Source organism: Stenella coeruleoalba (assembly GCF_951394435.1).
Source record: "Stenella coeruleoalba genome assembly, chromosome: 8".
In the NCBI taxonomy this organism is placed as follows: Eukaryota; Metazoa; Chordata; class Mammalia; order Artiodactyla; family Delphinidae; genus Stenella; species Stenella coeruleoalba.
In genome coordinates this window covers 78,472,773-78,491,199 of record NC_137154.1, presented here as the reverse complement: position 1 = coordinate 78,491,199, position 18,427 = coordinate 78,472,773, and the positions used below count along the sequence as shown (strand labels likewise).

At 37.8% G+C, this 18,427-nt stretch overlaps 1 protein-coding gene across 1 annotated transcript; it reads left to right on the top strand.

The window, feature by feature from the left end:
- Positions 1-15,294: 15,294 nt before the first annotated feature.
- On the top strand, positions 15,295-18,347 carry LOC307190426 (macrophage metalloelastase-like; the record flags this gene model as incomplete). The annotated part of the gene is given in 6 exon segments (XM_079929586.1): positions 15,295-15,423; positions 16,482-16,553; positions 17,070-17,291; positions 17,295-17,317; positions 17,851-17,999; positions 18,084-18,347. Coding segments are annotated over 6 exon segments (810 nt in total). The 3' UTR covers positions 18,299-18,347.
- Between the last annotated feature and the right edge of the window lie 80 nt (positions 18,348-18,427).

Sequence of the window (18,427 nt, the reverse complement as noted above, 5' to 3'; positions counted from 1 at the left end):
GCTTTCATACAGAAATGTTCCTCGGGGCTTCCCTGGTGATGCAGTGGTTAAGAATCTGCCTGCCAATACAGGGGACACGGGTTTGAGCCCTGGTCTGGGAAGATCCCACATGCCGCGGAGCAACTAAGCCTGTGTACCACAACTACTGAGCCACGTGCTGCAACTACTGAGCGCACGTGCCGCGTCTACTGAATCCCTCACCCTCTAGAGCCTGTGCTCTGCAACAAGACAAGACACCACATTGAGAAGCCCGCGCACCGCAATGAATAGTAGCCCCCACTCGCCGCAACTAGAGAAAGCCAGCGCACAGCAACGAAGACCAGATGCAGCCAAAAAAAAAAAGAAAAGCTCCTCACTTTCTCCAATGACTTTCCTCTTTTACACCATCACAAGATTTCCTAGCTCTGAGATCCCAATAAAGTCAAAGGGAGATGCTACTGGGTCAGGCATGCCAAAGGCTGAAGAGCAAAAGAGGCTCTAGGAGGAGCCAAAGCCATCCAGGCCCTGGTACTCTTAGGTAACAAGGAAAATGTGAAGGGATCCCTGTCATGATTGAAAGACAGCCAAACACTGCTGCTGAGGTGCCAATGATAATAAGGGAACTTGCAGCTGAAATCACAGTATTTGCTCACTGCAAAGATTTTCCCCACAGAAAAATAGAGGGGTAAGTCAAACAGCAATATGAAATATCAAAACGGTGGATTTTCCCATGGGATGATTATGGTAGGGAATTTGGGTTTATTTTTTGGTACCAGTCTTAGTAATATTTGTTTGACTCATTAAAATCCAATCCATGTCTATTTTCATGTGTGCCATCTTCTGTCACAGAATTTTGGGGAACTGAGACATTCTGCTGTCAGCAGCACATGGCATTAACTTGCTTTTCTTAAAATGGTTTTCCCTGAGTTTTTCATTCTCCCTAGTTTGGTGCCTAAGGAAACCCGATCCAGGTTCATCTAACAGTAGAATCTGCATGGTCATTAGCTCTAAAGCTTCCCCTGGCTCCTCTCTCCTTGTCTCAGGGGCCCAACTTGACCTTAATCATCTCTGCTCTTTGGTGCCTTCTTCACTTCACATATAGCCCTGGCTTGAGACTGCACTTTGGTGTGTTTATTTGGTGACCTTAGGGATCCCATCTCTAAGGGAGATGAGGAGGCTGTAGTTTCAATGAATACCATGCCACCTTAGACCCATGCAGGTTGTATTTTCTTCTTTATGTATTTCTTACATGTAAAGTAATAGTCCCATCATATCACTCAAACAAGAGGAATTTGTTATTTAAAACTACATATGGAAAAAAAAGCGCTACATATGATTTTTAACAGACTGTGGTTACCAAAAGGGAGAGGCAGTGAGGGAGGGACAGATTAGGAGTATGGGATTAAAGGATACAAACTACTATACATAAAATAGATAAGCAACAAGGATTTACTGTATAGCACAGTGAATTATATTCAATATCTTGTAATAACCAATAATGAAATATAATCTGAAAAAATAACTGAATCACTTTGCTGTACACCTGAAACTAATATAATATTTTAAATCAAATATACATCAAAAAAAAACTACATACAGTTAAATGTAAAAGATACTCCAAATGTGATACCATCTGTGCCATCGGGTGGTTAAGTTTCCAGCCGTGGCTCAGTAGAACATGGGACCTTGTCTATCTCTGATGTCCTATGGCCTTGGGCTAACCTCTAAACTTTAAGGGAGAGATGAGAAAGGGGAAACTGACATAGGAGAGGAGACACATGGAGTCCATTTCCCTAACTGCAGCAGCTCCTACCCATTTCTTTATTGTTACAACAGAAACAGGGTCTGGCACTCAGAAAGGCTTCTGGTCTCCCACCCATCAGTCTGAGAATGTGATAAAATTGTTCTTAAAAGATCTGGGGTCTAAGGAATTATATACTATACCTATTATTCCTATAAGAATGGAACCAAGACAACATTAACAATGGCAAATGGCAAGTTTATGAGAATAAAGTGATAAGTGAATGATAAGCACTTAAAATTAGGTTGCATGAAAGACAGTACCTCCACATTAGCCCCAAACTTACCCAAGTCAGTATGTAAAAGAACATTTGTCCAGTGACCATATGGTACCTTGTACTTCTATAGAGAAGGTTGGGAACATTGCCTTCTCAGCTGCCTGCCTTTACTGTGTTACAAGTCTGTAGGGCAGCAAGATTTGCCACCCCAAGATGTGCCTCTTTGGCATGTGGATTATTGTGAGCTGAAAGCAATCAAGGCCCAAAAGGCTCAGGTAGAACCTTTGATGTTCCCCCTAACTGCTTAAAATAATTTAGATAGAAGACCTGTTCCAGGAAGGGAGCTATCACCATAGGTAACTATAGTATAATATGCGCTAAGTGAGGTAAACAGGTAAGAGCCTAGCAAAGTCTGTTAAAATTCCTCTCTACATGGCCCAGCAAACATTTGTTTACCAAACAATTGCTTTTCCTTCATGTCAATTGCCTTCCTCTCCTTTGAAGTCCCAAACCACTACCGTAAAATTCTGTTTTGTCTTTAGCTGAAGATTTATTTAAGTATTAAATGTTAAGATTATTAAGTATTTAGAGTGAAGGTTTTGCTTTTGCAAAGCAAAGGAACCTACAATCAAGATGAAAAGACAACCCTCAGAATGGGAGAAAATATTTGCAAACAAATCAATGGACAAAGGATTAATCTCCAAAATATATAAATAACTCATGAAGCTCAATATTAAAAAAACAAACAACCCAATCCAAAAATGGGCAGAAGACCTAAATAGACATTTCTCCAAAGAAGACATACAGATGGCCAAGAAGCACATGAAAAGCTGCTCAACATCACTAATTATTAGAGAAATGTAAATCAAAACTACAATGAGGTATCACCTCACACCAGTTAGAATGAGCATCATCAGAAAATCTACAAACATCAAATGCTGGAGAGGGTGTGCAGAAAAGGGAACCCTCTTGCACTGTTGGTGGGAATGTAAATTGATACAGTCACTATGGAGAACAGTATGGAGGTTCCTTAAAAAACTAAAAATAGAATTACCATATGACCCAGCAATCCCACTACTGGGCATATACCCAGAGAAAACCATAATTCAAAAAGACACATGCACCCCAATGTTCATTGCAGCACTATTTACAGTAGCCAGGTCATGGAAGCAACCTAAATGCCCATCGACAGACGAATGGATAAAGAAGTTGTGGTACATATATACAATGGAATATTACTCAGTCACAAAAATGAACGAAATTGGGTCATTTACAGAGACGTGGATGGATCTAGAGACTGTCATACAGAGTGAAGTAAGTCAGAAAGAGAAAAACAAATATCATATATTAACACATATATGTGGAACCTAGAACAATTGTACAGATGAACCAGTTTGCAGGGCAGAAATTGAGACGCAGATGTAGAGAACAAATGTATGAACACCAATGGGGGAAAGTGGCGGGGGAGTGGGGGGTGGGATGAATTGAGAGATTGGGATTGACATGTATACACTAATATGTATAAAATAGATAGCTAATAAGAACCTGCTGTACAAAAAATAAATAAAATAATATTCAAATATAAAAAAATAAATAAAGTGAGGGTTTTGGCCATTTTGGTGAGTTACTCAGTTCTTCTGGGTTTCTCCCATGTATACATGTTATTAAACTTTGTTTGATTTTCTCCTGTTAATCAGTCTCATGTCAGTTTAATTCTTAGATCAGCCAGAAGAACCTAGATGGGTAGAAGGAACATTTTTCCTCCCCAACAAGTCCATAATCTGATACAAGTCATCATCTGGAGGAAGAGGTTTGGAGATTTGGTGGATGATTGCTACCATGAGAGAATCTCCTTTGTGACTTTTTTGTATGGAATTTTTCTCAAATTCAGGAATTCTTCCTCTGGGGTCAAAGCCCCTAAAATTATAAGCATTTTTTAAAAAGTGTAAGTATGTTTTTCTGGGGAGGTTTTATCATTTTCATGAGATTTTTTCAAAGACCCATAATCTCTAAAAGGTTCTGAACCACTGCTCCATTCAAGTTACTAGACAATGATACAGAGAAGAACAAACAGAAAATTAACAAATCTGCAAAGATAAGGGAAGAAAAGTGTTAATGTAGAGTAGACGTAAGATTCCCTTTCCACTGTTGTGGAATAAAAAACTGAAGACAGTATATATACCCATCAGTAAGGAAATCCCTGAAAATTGTGGTATGTCTAAACTATGCAATACAATAAAGGGATTTTTATAGAACAAGTTAGATCTATTTTGGATGATTTGGATGGTTTTCTATGATGTGATTATTAAGTGAGAAAAGCAAGATTCAGAGAAATGCATGTAGTATAATTCCATTTTATAAAACAAATCATGACAAACCTCCTCCCTTGCATATGTGTATATGTGTGTGAGTGTGTGTGTGTGTGTACATACAATATAAATAAGGAGAAAAAAGATAGAAAACTGTATACCAGATTATTAAAGAAAGGAAACCACAGAGCAGGATGGGGTGAGTTATTCAGTGGAGAGAGAAAAAGTGAAATGGATGCACACAAAACAAATGAACAAACAAATAACGACAACAAAAAGACCCACTATTTTGAAAAAGGAAGGTGTACATAATCAAAATTGCACTTATCTGAAATTAACTATATGTTCATATATGCATAAAAAGGTACATAAAAGAATGGTGCTGTAATGGTTGTTGAAATATTCATGGATATTTTATTCTGTTCTTCATGTTTTACAGAGCTGTTTCCTTACTAATTTTCCTATATCTTTTGTGGTTCAAATACTTTTATAACTGCCATGTATTACTTATATATTAAACTTTTTGAAAATTTCATTGTGATAAAAGGAAAAGATTTATTTTTTATTTCAGGTGGCAATTCTCATTCTCAGTGTATAATTCTAGTAGCAATTAAATTAATTATTCTCAGAAATTAGACATAGAAAGCACATAAATTGTCATCTCTAAACCACACATCTTAGTTTTGGCAGGTTCAACAAGGATATGGTGTGTGGGTAGGTGTCAATGTGGTTGGCACCAGTGAAGAAGCTGAGAAGAAGGAAACCCACAAAATCCACTTTAGTGGTGTAAGAGAGGCACAACTCACCACAACTCATCTTAGGTTTTCAACTGGAACTCTAACTAAAAGGCAGATTAACAAGAGAAAACAGTTTACTAAATGCACATAGTCCGCATTATGAGGGAGGAATCTAAATGAAAAGTAACCCAAAAAAGTGACTTAGAAATCCAGTTTGTATAGCATTTTCAACAAAGAACAATAAATTTGTAGAGAAATGATGAGAAAAGGATAGAAGTTTTAGGCTTCCAAGGGTGGCAAACCGTGAGAAGGTAAATATATAGGAAGAAACTAATGGAGTAAGATTAGTTTAGGTATTCTACTGGTGCCTCCTCTGGGCTAAAAGTCTATCTGCAGTTAAAAAAAAAAAATTTATATCTTGTCTTTGGGCAAAAAGGGAGTTTTTGTTTGTTTGTTTGTTTGTGTTGCATTTGCTGCTTCATAATTGTCTTCAACTCAAAATAATTTTTATCTCAAAGAGACATATTTTAGGGTGACATATTCTGGTTTCCTTCAGTGGATTTAGGTTCTGGGAAAGATATCAGAATGCAAACAATCTGCTCAGGGTCACAAAAGCTGAAGCAGAAAATACAGTGCCTGTTAGCTGCTTGCATAGGGCTTGAAGCAAAAAAATGAACTTCATGGGTGTTGTGTTACCAGAACTGGGTCCTGGAAGACAGGCTGCACTTGGATTGAAGAAAAGCAGGATCAGAGTCTTTCCAAAATCAGACAAGAATATGACTAAAGACATGAAGGACTTGCTTGAATTATGCCCAAACACAGACATTTAGACATTGTTGTCACTCACTGTAAGATGTTTTGTGTTTATAAAATGAATTCTAAGCATGATTCAGTTTTTTTTTGCAGGGCTTATTAATCATTTGATGAACTTGGTATTAGAAAGGAGGAAGTTCCTTGCTGTCTCCACAGAGTGGATCTTCTTAAGGCTGACTTGGGTTGGAAAATCCCAAGAGCTTTGTTATTCATAATGAAACACAGACATGAAACTTGAGTTCATTCATTTCCTTGGTGCTAAGGAGGGCCTCCCCTCTTCATCTGTATTTGTATGAGATATGTTAGGCAACCTGTCTGCAGAAGAGAAACCCACTTCCAATTTTGCAAAGCAATGTCCAAGTGGCTTCATTCTGCTCCTGTGTGTGTGTGTGTGTGTTTCCTTCCTTTGACCTTCTCTTCTGTGGATTGCCCTTGTAAGGGAGGAAGAAAATTTCCTCTTCTCTTCTAGATTCTTCGGACTCATCTAAGGATTAAATTGACATAAGACACATTAACAGGATAAAAATCAAACAAAGTTAATAACATGTATACATGGGAGAGACCCAGGAAAACTGAGTAACCTGCCAAAATGGCCAAAATCCTCACCTTAAATACCATCTTCAGCTAAAGACAAAAGAGAATGTTGAGGGTAGTAGTTTGGGACTTCAAAGGGGGAGGAAGCCAATTCACATGGAGATGGAAAAGCAAATGTTTGTTGAGCCATGCAGAGACAGTGGAACACAGAATGGACTCTGACCCCTAGGTCCTGCAGAGAGTCCCCCACCACACCTAGTCCATATTCTTTGCAGATAAATCTGGTGATATCTCTATTCCAGAAACAGACTCTTATCTAAATCCTTGTAGGTGGTTAAGGGAGAGGTAACAACAACAATAAAAAACTTCCAGAATCATCTATTTCTTGAAAATAATGTTTAATATCTCTCTTTGAGATTTTTCAGGGACCCTCTGAAAAATTACAAAGTTAGCCGGAAGTCAAAAGGACTTCATTTAAAATTTGATTTGGGGGGGCTTCCCTGGTGGCACAGTGGTTAAGAATCTGCCTGCCAATGCAGGGGACATGGGTTTGAGCCCTGGTCTGAAAAGATCCCACATGCCGCAGAGCAGCTAAGCTTGTGTGTCACAACTACTGAGCCTGTGCTCTAGAGTCTGCGAGCCACAACTACTGAGCCCGTGAGCCACAGCTACTGAAGCCCGTGCACCCTAGAGCCCATGCTCCGCAGCAAGAGAAGCCACCGCAATGAGAAGGGCACACACCGTAACGAAGAGCAGCTCCTGCTCACCACAACTAGAGAAAGCCCGTGCAGAGTAATGAAGACCCAATGCAGCCAAAGATAAGTAAATAAAATAAATAAATTTATTAAAAAATTTTGATTTGGGGAAGTTTATCAAAGGTATCACAATGTTTTAAAACATCTGGTCAAATACGATCATAGGTCACTGTGAAACAATACATAGTTTTTCACTTAACCAAAGTGATAAGAAAAGATTTAAAAGGCAAATACAAAAAGTTACAATAGATTACTTAAAAGGTAAAGAAAACTTTTATAATCTTTTATCAAAAGGAGATCAATATTTCTAGAAAACTTTGTCCTCTTAACAAGAGAGAAAATCAAATTCTAGTTTTGTGTCAGCTTACATTTGATATTAAAATTCATTCACTCAATTAAATTCATTCTAAGTGTAGCTAGTTCTAACCACACACAAAACTCTTTTCGCAGGGTTCCTTTTCCACAAACCTTCTATAACATCCTTTTTCTTTTTTTTTTTTAACATCCAGATTTTGTCCTATGCTCTCTCACTCTCTTTCTTTCTATATATCTCTATCTCTATTTTTACCTCTATCTCAACTTCTTTAGGACAAAATTACTTTCTTTTCCCTTAACAAAATACATTTCCATTCCTTATAACTTTTAAAAAATTTCCTTGCACATGAAAATGGTTTTCTTATTAATTTTAGTAGTTTTAATTACATTAATTAGAATTCTTAACACTTAGAAACCCTAATATTTAGTGAAAACTAAGAAGTAAGCAATTGTAAACTGTTTGTTATACCAGTAGTTTTTGATTAGCAAACTTATGAATACATTTCACAATTTTTGGAAGCATACATTTCCTCAGCACATATTTTCTTCAATGTGGTAAAAAACATGTTTACTATAAGACCCAAACATCTTCAGATTTTCTCTAATAAGACAAAAATAGGTAAAAGACTTGTTTAGCAATTAATTTTCAGTATTTTATCTTATCTGGAAATTATCTAGATAGTCAATGAATTCCCAACATTTACCTTCCTTAACTTGGTTAGCAAAACTCTAAAGTTTTAAGTTACCAAAAGATTTGGAAAGCATTTTTTAAGTCCTGTTCCATTTATGTCTATCTAAATCATTTGTTCCCAACAATTATGTTTAGATTACTCATGAAAATTTCATGAGATATTAGACAAAGTCAGTCACCATCCCAAGCTATTTTACTTGCTGACAAGTTTTGTAACAGAGATAACATAAACTTATTTAATTCTTGGCAAACCTAAGTAGAGTAAAAGTTTTATATTTAATGTTGATAACTTTAAAGACATGCCTATTTTAATTAAACCAACAAGTGTTTATTTACTAAAGATTAATCCTAGATTGTGTGAGCTTGAAAAACATTTGGGTTTGTTTATATTTTTGAGAACATTTTTTTAAGATCTTGTTTGTTTTAGCCAATTAGATAGTTTTTTTTAATAAATTAATTTTGTCATTGCCATTCAGAGGTAGAAAATTACCATATCTATAGCATATATGCACACATACAGACACAAACACTCTTAGCTCTTATTTAAAAACTTTACCCATGAATCAGGTGCAATACAAAAATTACTAGTTTGGGAGCAATAATTGGAATAAATTAAGTTTACTCACTCGGATTGCTAAAGTCTTATTATTTGTGGGGAATACTTTTAAGATTTATATTTGTCTTTGTCAAGCAATCTTAAGGAAGTTGTGATTTAGCATTTGTGTTTTAAAAGCCCCTTTTCCTCTATTTTTTTTTTTTGCCCGGCAGGGGTGGTAGGGTGGTGAGGAGGTGAGGAGGAGATGTTCAAGTTCTACTGACCAAATTAACCAGGCTCAGATTTAGACGATTGTGGGTTGCATTTACATTCCTTATCAACAAATCTCAGTCCTACAATTCTGAGTAGGGGAAGCGTTCCCAGCTAGATATAACATCCATTCCCATAAAATACTCAGGCAATGTTGACATAACCTTTTCACATAACATCTACTCAAACATTTCAGCCTTTATAATCCTATCAACCCTTGCACTTTGACTTTTTCTCAATCTAACTATAGCTTAAATCAGGGTTCCACCAGTGGATTTTGGTACCACAGCTCATAAGTCTCCCACATCAAGAAGTCCTTAAAACTTCTCTCCATCCCCCAGCCATTTTACCCATTCCTTATGTAAAAAGCCTTCGGTTCCAGTGAGAAGTCGGGCCAAGGGACCTAGGCCCTTTTGTCAATCTTTAACTTTGTTAATTGGCCTAACTGTTGTCTCCAAGCAATCACAGGTCAGGTTTTGCATTGTAATTTTTGCCTTCCAGCTTCTAAAATTTCTCCAAACTGGGGGGGGGTAGATAAAGTGAACTTGTTTGGGGACCTTTAATGTTGCGGGGACAAATAAAGGGTCACTTTGGCCCACCCAACCTTAGGTAGTACTGTATTAAAACCTTTATTTAAACCCCATCAATGTCTATTGTACTTATCCCATTTCTTAATAACCATCTAAAGACTTCCACCCTGCTGGGATGAGTGCCATGACTCTTTCCTTTCTGATTCTTCTTTGGGCCACATCTTGCAATATGTGCTTTATTTACCTTATTTCTTAATAACCCTTAAAATTTTTCCACTTTGGGGCTTCCCTGGTGGCGCAGTGGTTGCGAGTCCGCCTGCCGATGCAGGGGATGCGGGTTCGTGCCCCGGTCCGGGAGCCTGCGTGTCCGGAACCTGTGCTCCGCAGCGGGAGAGGCCACAGCAGTGAGAGGCCCACGTACTGCAAAAAAAAAAAAAAAAAAAATTCCACTTTGTTGGGAAGAGTCCCTTGATTTCCCATCAGCTTTGTCCCAGTATCTTTTTAATTAACCTAATGTTTTCGTTAGTACCTGTAAGACCCAGTAGGGGAAGCTAAGACCAAAAATTCAATTAGGCTTCCTGAATTGGTTTTTCTTTTTTTAAGGGAGTTCTTAAGATTAGCCATTACATTTCTTTGTATCCACCTTTTAATTTGATCTTTCCATAGGTACCAATACAACGGTTGTTTATGATGAGAGCTCTCTAAAAATTTACCAATTTTAAAGTTTTTCCAATTCAAAGGGTCTGGTTATTGAAGAGCAGGATCTTAATAGCAATTCAGACCAATAAGGCTTTTTATGGCTTAACCAAAGACAAAAGAGGTATCCCATAAGATCCAGAAAGTTTACTCCCCAAAATAGCATAGGAAAGCAAAGATCTTTGCTGCATAGGCAGTAAGGATGCTGTAGTGCCAGGACTAACAAAGCAACAAGGTTGAGATGATAAAGGCCCCTTATGATCGGGACCCCTATGACAAACTCCCCTGATGGCTGGCATAGTCAGACAAAGAATGCTTAGATGTCAGTCACAAACCCAAGTTATTACCTGTACTTCTGACCAACTGCCTATTCTTAGATCCACAACCTATTTGGCTGCCTGCCAGATGTATGCTGCAGAAGGAAGTACCTACATCCTTCGGCTGGCAGAGATCAGAGACAATATGCTCACTGATCATAAAGCCAAGCACTCAGGACATAAACAAGATGAAAGGAAAAACCTCTTCTGGTTTTTCTTATGTGCACCTTAACAGCTTTAGCTAAGTCTTGGGTTTTAGGGAGCATTTAATTATTTCATAAATATGCCCTAGATTACCCCTGATTTGAGTACATGCATAGAAAAGAGACTGCCTGCTGCAGAAATGTGAGCCATGCCTGTGCTAGGTCCAGTGGTATCACCTCCATGTTTTTATTGTGATTCATTTAAAGTCAAACACCTATTGATTGACTGTCTAGTAATAATATTGCTTTGTGTTCTTTGAAGTCTCAAAAAGGGTCCACAATGATTGCTAAAACATAAAATTTATACACTTTGTGGAAAAGTGAGACAAAACATTTAGACAATTATACTTAAAGTATAATAATCATCATCATCATAACAGCAACAACAACGTAGTACACCCCCTATGTAGAAAGGATCATGTTACGTAACCTGTATATGTAGCTTATAAGAATCTTAGTGCAGCTGTGTCAGATATAATGCATCATATCCTTGTAGTGCTGCTGTGAAGTGAAGCCCAGTTCTTCATGACACAAAGAACCTATAGATCACCCCATCATTTCCAGCATTGGCTCAGTTTAGGAAAAACCCCTCTATTCTCAAACCATAGCCAGTTTAGTGATTTAAGTGCTAAGAAAGAAGTCAGAATGTGAATAATGTACTCAGGGTCACAAATGTTGAGGCAAGAAACAGAGTTGGCTAGCAGCTTGAAGGAAAGTAGAGAAATAAAGGAAAAAATAATTCAGTGATTTAAGACTTCTCCTGCCTCACTCTTGAAAAGAACTATGCATATTCTCTTTGATTTGTTCTCTTCTTTCTAGCCATTGATTTGTTTTCTCTGTGAGCTGGTCTAACCCACAAACACATTTGGTCAATCCTTTGTGAGAATGTCACTATTTTTCACTGACACAAAGTTCAACAGGCTTACCTCTATGATCTAAATAGTTCTATGATCTAAACAGTGTCTCTGAAATCCAGACCTCTTGGCTTTATGGATGTCTTCCAGAATATGTACTTTTTATCAGCCTTCTGGTGAAATGCCACGTCAGAACAGGCAGAACTGGTGGCATGGGTCATTTACTAACCCAGCAATGTAGAATACACACTACTATAGGACATATATTCTTAGTGGGGGTGATACCACTCCCAGGTAGGTGGAAATTGCTTACTGGGGACAAAAGCATCTTATTTTTTATGTATAAAGGACAGATATGCATACTGCACATAAACAGGTATATATCTCTGATATTGAAATTTCATAGGGGAAATGTCTAAAATGCCTCGTTTTTGGAGGCAATAATGAAAGAAATGTTGAGAAACACTGCTCTAGGTGTCACCAAAGAAAGAGAACCAACATTTATGGACAGGCTGTTGATGTGCCAGGCATAGTGCTGAGCAGTTTCATGCATCATCTGTTTTAATCCTTCAAATGGTCACTTATGGATGGGGAAAACGAACTTAAATACCTTGCCCAAAGCCACACAATTGGTAGGTAACATAGCTGAAGTTTGAGGCCAAGTCTGTTTCCAAAGCTTTGCTCTTCCTGTTAAACCCAGCTTCAAAGTCAAACCAGTTCAGAGTTATCTGAGTCATTATCTCTACCCTTAGGCACTTACTTTGTTGTTGGAAAGCCCAGGAAAATAGACAATTGACTAACAATACATGTGTGTATATCATCATGTTGTCTCTACCTTGGGATGTACACATAGGACATCTGCTTCCTGTTGCATTTTTGTCTTATTTTATAGTTGTTTGAGGGAGAACCATTTGCTGGGGGAAGAAAAGGGACAAGAAAAAGGAGCCACTGCTACAATTACCTTCCCTATTTCCTCCCTCTACTTCTCTGGGCTGCACCCAGTGTGATCGACCTCACTGCCAAACCCTATATATTCCATGTTTTCACCAGTATTCTGCACCTTCCCCCTTGGGAGGAATGTCATGGGGTTAGGGAACCCACTTACACAATTGTGGGCTGAGAACTAGTTTGGAAGGCAGTGGGTTTCTAACCAGTTACTCCAACAATCTGCCTTATGGACAGCCATGTAGCAGTTCCATGTAGCGTCAAGTTCCAGCTGATTCTGGAAGAAGGGGGGAGAAGACTCTAAGAGCCATCTCCACCATCAACACGAGCACTTCTCCAGCCTGTTTGTGCTTCTTTGCTGGGTGTAGATGCACTTCTGGTTGAAAACACTTAGGCTAACTTTTCTCCTATATGGAAAAAGTTAGCTGGTCTAGACCAACCATGGCATGACCAACATACAGAGACAGTGTAAAAGGAGAAGGCAAAGAATGAACATTTATGGAGTTCTCATCATAGGAAAGTAGGTGCTTTAATGGATTATGTCATTTATTCTTTACAAAACTTCAGTACTATTCCCATTTTACATATAAAGAAACTGAGGCATGGGAAAGTTAACTTGTCTAAGTCCATACCACTGAGTAGGGTGACTCTAAACATTATGCTTTTCAGAGGTGCTCTGGGCCAATTCCTGGGAGCCTTGGCAACAAAGGCACCTTCACAGCAGGACAATGCCCAGACCAAGGCAGGGAAGAGATGTACAGAAGGTGAGTCTCCAGAGAGAAGACCAGTACTGCCACTGCCCTGAGGATCCAGGTTCACCTACAACATTCCCAGGACTGTCTGGTTACTTCTGGCCCCTACAATGGCAAAGGGGACAACCTGACTTTAACTAAAAAGATTGAGGGTATTATAGTATCATTTTTATAGTGTTTGCAGTAGTAAGTTACCCATAAAAAGATAGAAATCTGAAGAAAAATCAAAGTGATATGGGACAAAATAATGTATATTGTAGCAATAAGTCAGGAAAGAGTCAGGAGAACTCCCAGAGGTCTTATTAGGCAATTCATTTCCCTTTTCCAGACTCCCATTTCTTCATCCATAAAAGGAGAGGTTTAACTAGCTGAAATTTTCTTCCTGCATGAACAGACTATTGGTGAAGAGGTCAGTTAAGGGATTTCTTTATATATTTGGGGAACATTTCTCCTTCTTGGTCCTTACTGATGACCATGTTTTGATTTGCCTCTGTACCTCAAGCATGACAACAACCAGCTGAAGGTGATTAAATCAGGGATATACCTTAGAATGTGCTAGTGTTTGTCAAGAAGGAAACAATATAATAGAGCTTTAGATACTTTTGGAAGATTTGGGTTATAAAATCTGCCTTTTAATAAGGAAACTCAGTGCAAGTCCTCCCTTGTGAGGAACTCTGATCTAGGCTACTTTCTGCACTTTCATAGATATGCTCGTTTTCACCTAAAGCATTGCCAATGACCCCTTGATTATTACTTCACTCAGTGTGTCCCCTGGAAGCCATGTCTCTGATGGGACTCGGCTTCTATCCTGGGCCTAGATCATAATCTTATTGTAGCTCCTTCTACCACAGGAGCTTGGTCTGGGCATGTAGCTGATCTCCCTTTCTCACCCTCATTACCAGCCTCTTTTAAATGTCTTACATAAGAGTGCAGTAAAGGAAGGAAGATACCAAATCACTGAATCTTTAAGGTGTGTCAGGCACTAGGCTATATAATTTCCCCACTAGACTATATAAATTCCCCTGTAATTCTTATAACAACTCTTGAGATAGCTGTTATTATTGTTCCAATTTTACAAATGAAGAAATTAAGTCTTAAAGAGATGACAATGATTGCTCAAGGTCATAAAGTGATGGAGCTAAGATTCTAAAGCAGATCAACTTGACCCTAGACCCTCAATTTACGACCACTGACTGCAATGTTCTCTGTCCAAAGGGACCCAAATTACCCATTTGAGACATTTGATAAGCAAAAACCCAGAGACCATTAAAATTGGGGTGTCACTTTCTATTTTTAGCAACCTGACAGTGAGGACATTCTTTCACTTCCTTTGTATCTTGGGAAGCTTTAACCATGCATCTTACATCCTATACTTTCTAGACTGCTTGAAAGTCTTCCAAGAACCAGATTCTTTCTGGTTGTGGTTGTGGATAAGAACAGTTTTGTATGCTTTCAGAGAGGTTTAGGAGCACAATCTCTTGTGTAATGATTGCTCCCATAAAGGAAGTTTACTACTGATGTCTTTAGGCCCTATTCTCCAACTAGATTCATTCACATATATTTATTGAGCACCTACTAATTTTAAGGTAGTTTTAGGCACAAGGAATACAATGGAGGGCAACACTGACTGTCCTTGTTCTCACTGGGCATTGTTCTGCTGTTGGAGAACCAACCCCTCCCATATTTTCTAATAAATCCCATTTTCCATGATTTATAGCCAAACTGTCATACTCCTCTTATAATTCTCTAGTTAAATTCAATATTTGAAAGGATTACCTTACAATTCTTCTATATTATCTTCCTCTTCATAAATCCTAGAGTCACATCTGGTTGCAAACTTACAGTGCATGACGTTGTCCTTTGAGGCCAAGGGGAGAAGAATAAATATTAATGAGCACCTGTAATATGTGCTGTACTTATTACACATCGCTTCATTTAATCATCATAAAAGCATGAGGAGGTAAAAGTTATCATTCCCATTTTCAAATGAAATACCTAAAAATCCTAGAGGTTAAATCACAGAGCTTGAAAAAAGCAGAGTATGGAGGTAGATACCAGGTGCAATGCAGACGACCCCCTTTCCTTCCTACTTAAGAAGGAAATCATTCACCTTGAAGCCCCAGACTCAGGAAAATCCTGGGGAGCAGCCAGCATTTCCCAGGCCTTGAAGGTGGGTCAGAGTAATGACTGAATCATAACACACTGTTTTGTGCACCCCCCACCCCCCAGACTCTTCACATAGAATCAGAAGGGAGCCCTATTGCTTGCATTTCTGTCTTTGTAATTTATTCCTTGAGTCTTAAATGTTTTCAGTCTTCAAACATTCTCTATTGACTGAAAGACAGATTCTGTGTTAATGGGACCATTAGGGAGGAGGCTGAGCTGATCAGGAGGCAGATAGATTCCAGAGGCAAACTTTTGCTACCTCCCAAAGTTGAAGTGTTGACCTTCATGCTACCAACATGAAGGAGGAAAGGAAATTTGCCTCTGGAATCTCTCTACCCAGCTATGCAGTTGGGATTAGGCCTCAATTTAGATGCCTGAAGATCTCAAATTATAGAAACAGGATCTAAGCCTCCACAATACAGAGAACAAACATAAAACATCATGCTGTTATAAACTTTTCCCTTCTAAACAGGGAATCTCTATATTACAGTTCTCTAGGGAGCTAAATTCAGCTTAGAGAGTATTTTTCTATTCTAACAAAAGAACTTTATCTAACTTCTTAGATTTAGTTTTTTAAAAAACTTATTTCACTTATAATAAATATAAGGAGAGTATTATAGTGAAAGTTCAGATCCTGAACTTCCTAAAAATGTATTTTTAAGTTATTTTCATATTTTACGTGCTTAATATTTCTCATATAATGGTTTATTCTATAAGGTAGATGGAAGTTGTGGCTTATTTATTTTGAAGAAATATACTCTGAGTTGTCTGAGTGAGGGATGAGTTTGATGCTAATTGACCCATTGATGGGTTAGATATTAACTGACCCACTGTTGGTTGTAGAATAAGGTCATACATGTGCTTGTATTTTTTTGAGATAAATCAAAGGATGATATCAACTGTGTGTCATGCAATGGATTTCGTATTTACAGAGCCTGGCCTAAGAGCTATATAAAGAGAGACATTTAAGGAACTTGTACTGAAAAGGAACAGGATAAATTGGGTTAAGCTCTTCAGAAGAGGTGTAGAATGAAGTTTCTTTTATTGATACTGGTTCTGCAGGTCACCGCTTCTGGAGCTGCTCCCCTGACTGACTATTCAAGCTCTGAAGAAAATGATGTGGTATTTGCTCAGGTAAGTATTGACACTATAGAATTTATCTAGCCTGATTTTTGTCTTTAACATTTATTGCATTAACCAGTTTTATCTCTAAAAATACTAGTTGAAAACTGCTTCCGGAGGCTATTTGCTTTTAGTATGGTTTTTTGATGTTGTTGTTTTATTTTTATTTATTTATTCATTCATTTATATATGTATGTATTTATTTATTTACTTACTTATTTATTTTTGCCAAAGAGGAATGTAAAAAAAAAATGTCTGGGAAGAAGAAATTTTCCTCTACTTTTCTAGATTCTTCTGGCTGGTCTAAAAATTAAATTGACATGAGACAGATTAACAGGAGAAAAATCAAGCAAAAGTTTAATGACATCTATATATGTGAGAGATTCAGGAAGAAAACTGAGTAACTCTCCCAAATGGCCAAAACCCTTGCCTTAAAAAAGCATCAGTGTGCATTTGAGTTATAAACACAGAGCGCCAACAGAAACCTTTCCACATAAAATAATGTATTAATAAATATATTTTTTCCAGAGGTACTTGGTAAACTTTTATAGCCTTGAGGTGGAAACAACTCCAATGACAAAAATGAAAGTCAATAGGAACTTCATAGAAGATAAAATCCAGGAAATGCAGCAGTTCTTGGGGCTAAAAGTGACTGGGCAACTGGACACATCTACTCTGGACATGATGCACAGACCTCGATGTGGAGTCCCCGATGTTCATAATTTCAGAGTAATGCCAGGGAGGCCAGTCTAGAAGAACCGTTTTATCACCTACAGGTATAACATCATAGACAAGTATTTTTCTAATTTCTCCCACGTCTACAGGAAGCCTTCCTCAATTGTTAACACTATTCCTGTGTAATAGTGTCTCTAGAGGGAGGATTGTTCACTCAATGGATTTGTTGGGCTTGTAAGTCCAGAGCAGAGTAGAAAGGCTGTAAATAAAAGGAGAATAAAGCTGAATCTATGGTAAATAAGAGGCAAGAGAAAATTTTATAGACTACTTAGATGAATAAATGCAGAAGTCTGGGAGCAGGGGCAAAAAGCATAAGCTTCTACAAATGTAAATCCTTCCTAATGATGACCTGTAAATCATAAATGAGTAGAAATCAAGTTAGATTCTGTTTAAGGACTAAGGTGTCCAAGGATACATATTTCTGTAGCTAATGAAGCAAGTTTTTCTCATCTGGTCTATTGATTTATGAAACACTTCATTCTCAAATGATGTTAGCAGAAATGAAGTATTGTAATAAGACAAAATTAACACATGGTTTCCATGTATTTTTGTTTCTTTTGTTCTGCTGGTAAAGAATTAGCAACTACACTCCTGACATGAAGGCTGAGGATGTTGACTATGCCTTCCAGAAAGATTTCCAAGTATGGAGTGATGTGACCCCACTGAAATTCAGAAAGATTAATGCAGGCAAGGCTGACATCATGATACAATTTGCATTTGGAGGTAGAGAACTTGGACTTAACTCATCTGTTTCATTTGGCATGACCTATAGCATGTACAGATGTACTTTCTTTTTCTTTTAATAAGCACATGGAGACTTCAGTTCTTTTGATGGCAGAGGGGGAATCTTAGCCCATGCTCTTGGACCTGGACCTGGTATTGGAGGAGATGCACATTTTGATGAGGCTGAAATCTGGACTAAAAGCTATAAATGTAGTTTCCCCAAACCCCAAAACAATAGGAAAATCCTAACAAATTCTAAATTATATCTTGTTTTTGAAAGGCTACATTCTAAGAAATGATTATAAGATAAGAAAACTTCTTCTGATTAAAATTTTTGCCACTAAATAAAAATTTAACACTGTTTCAATTTCACTGTCTATAAATGGAGCATATTGGACTAGATTATTTTAAAGGTCAGTTCTAAGAAT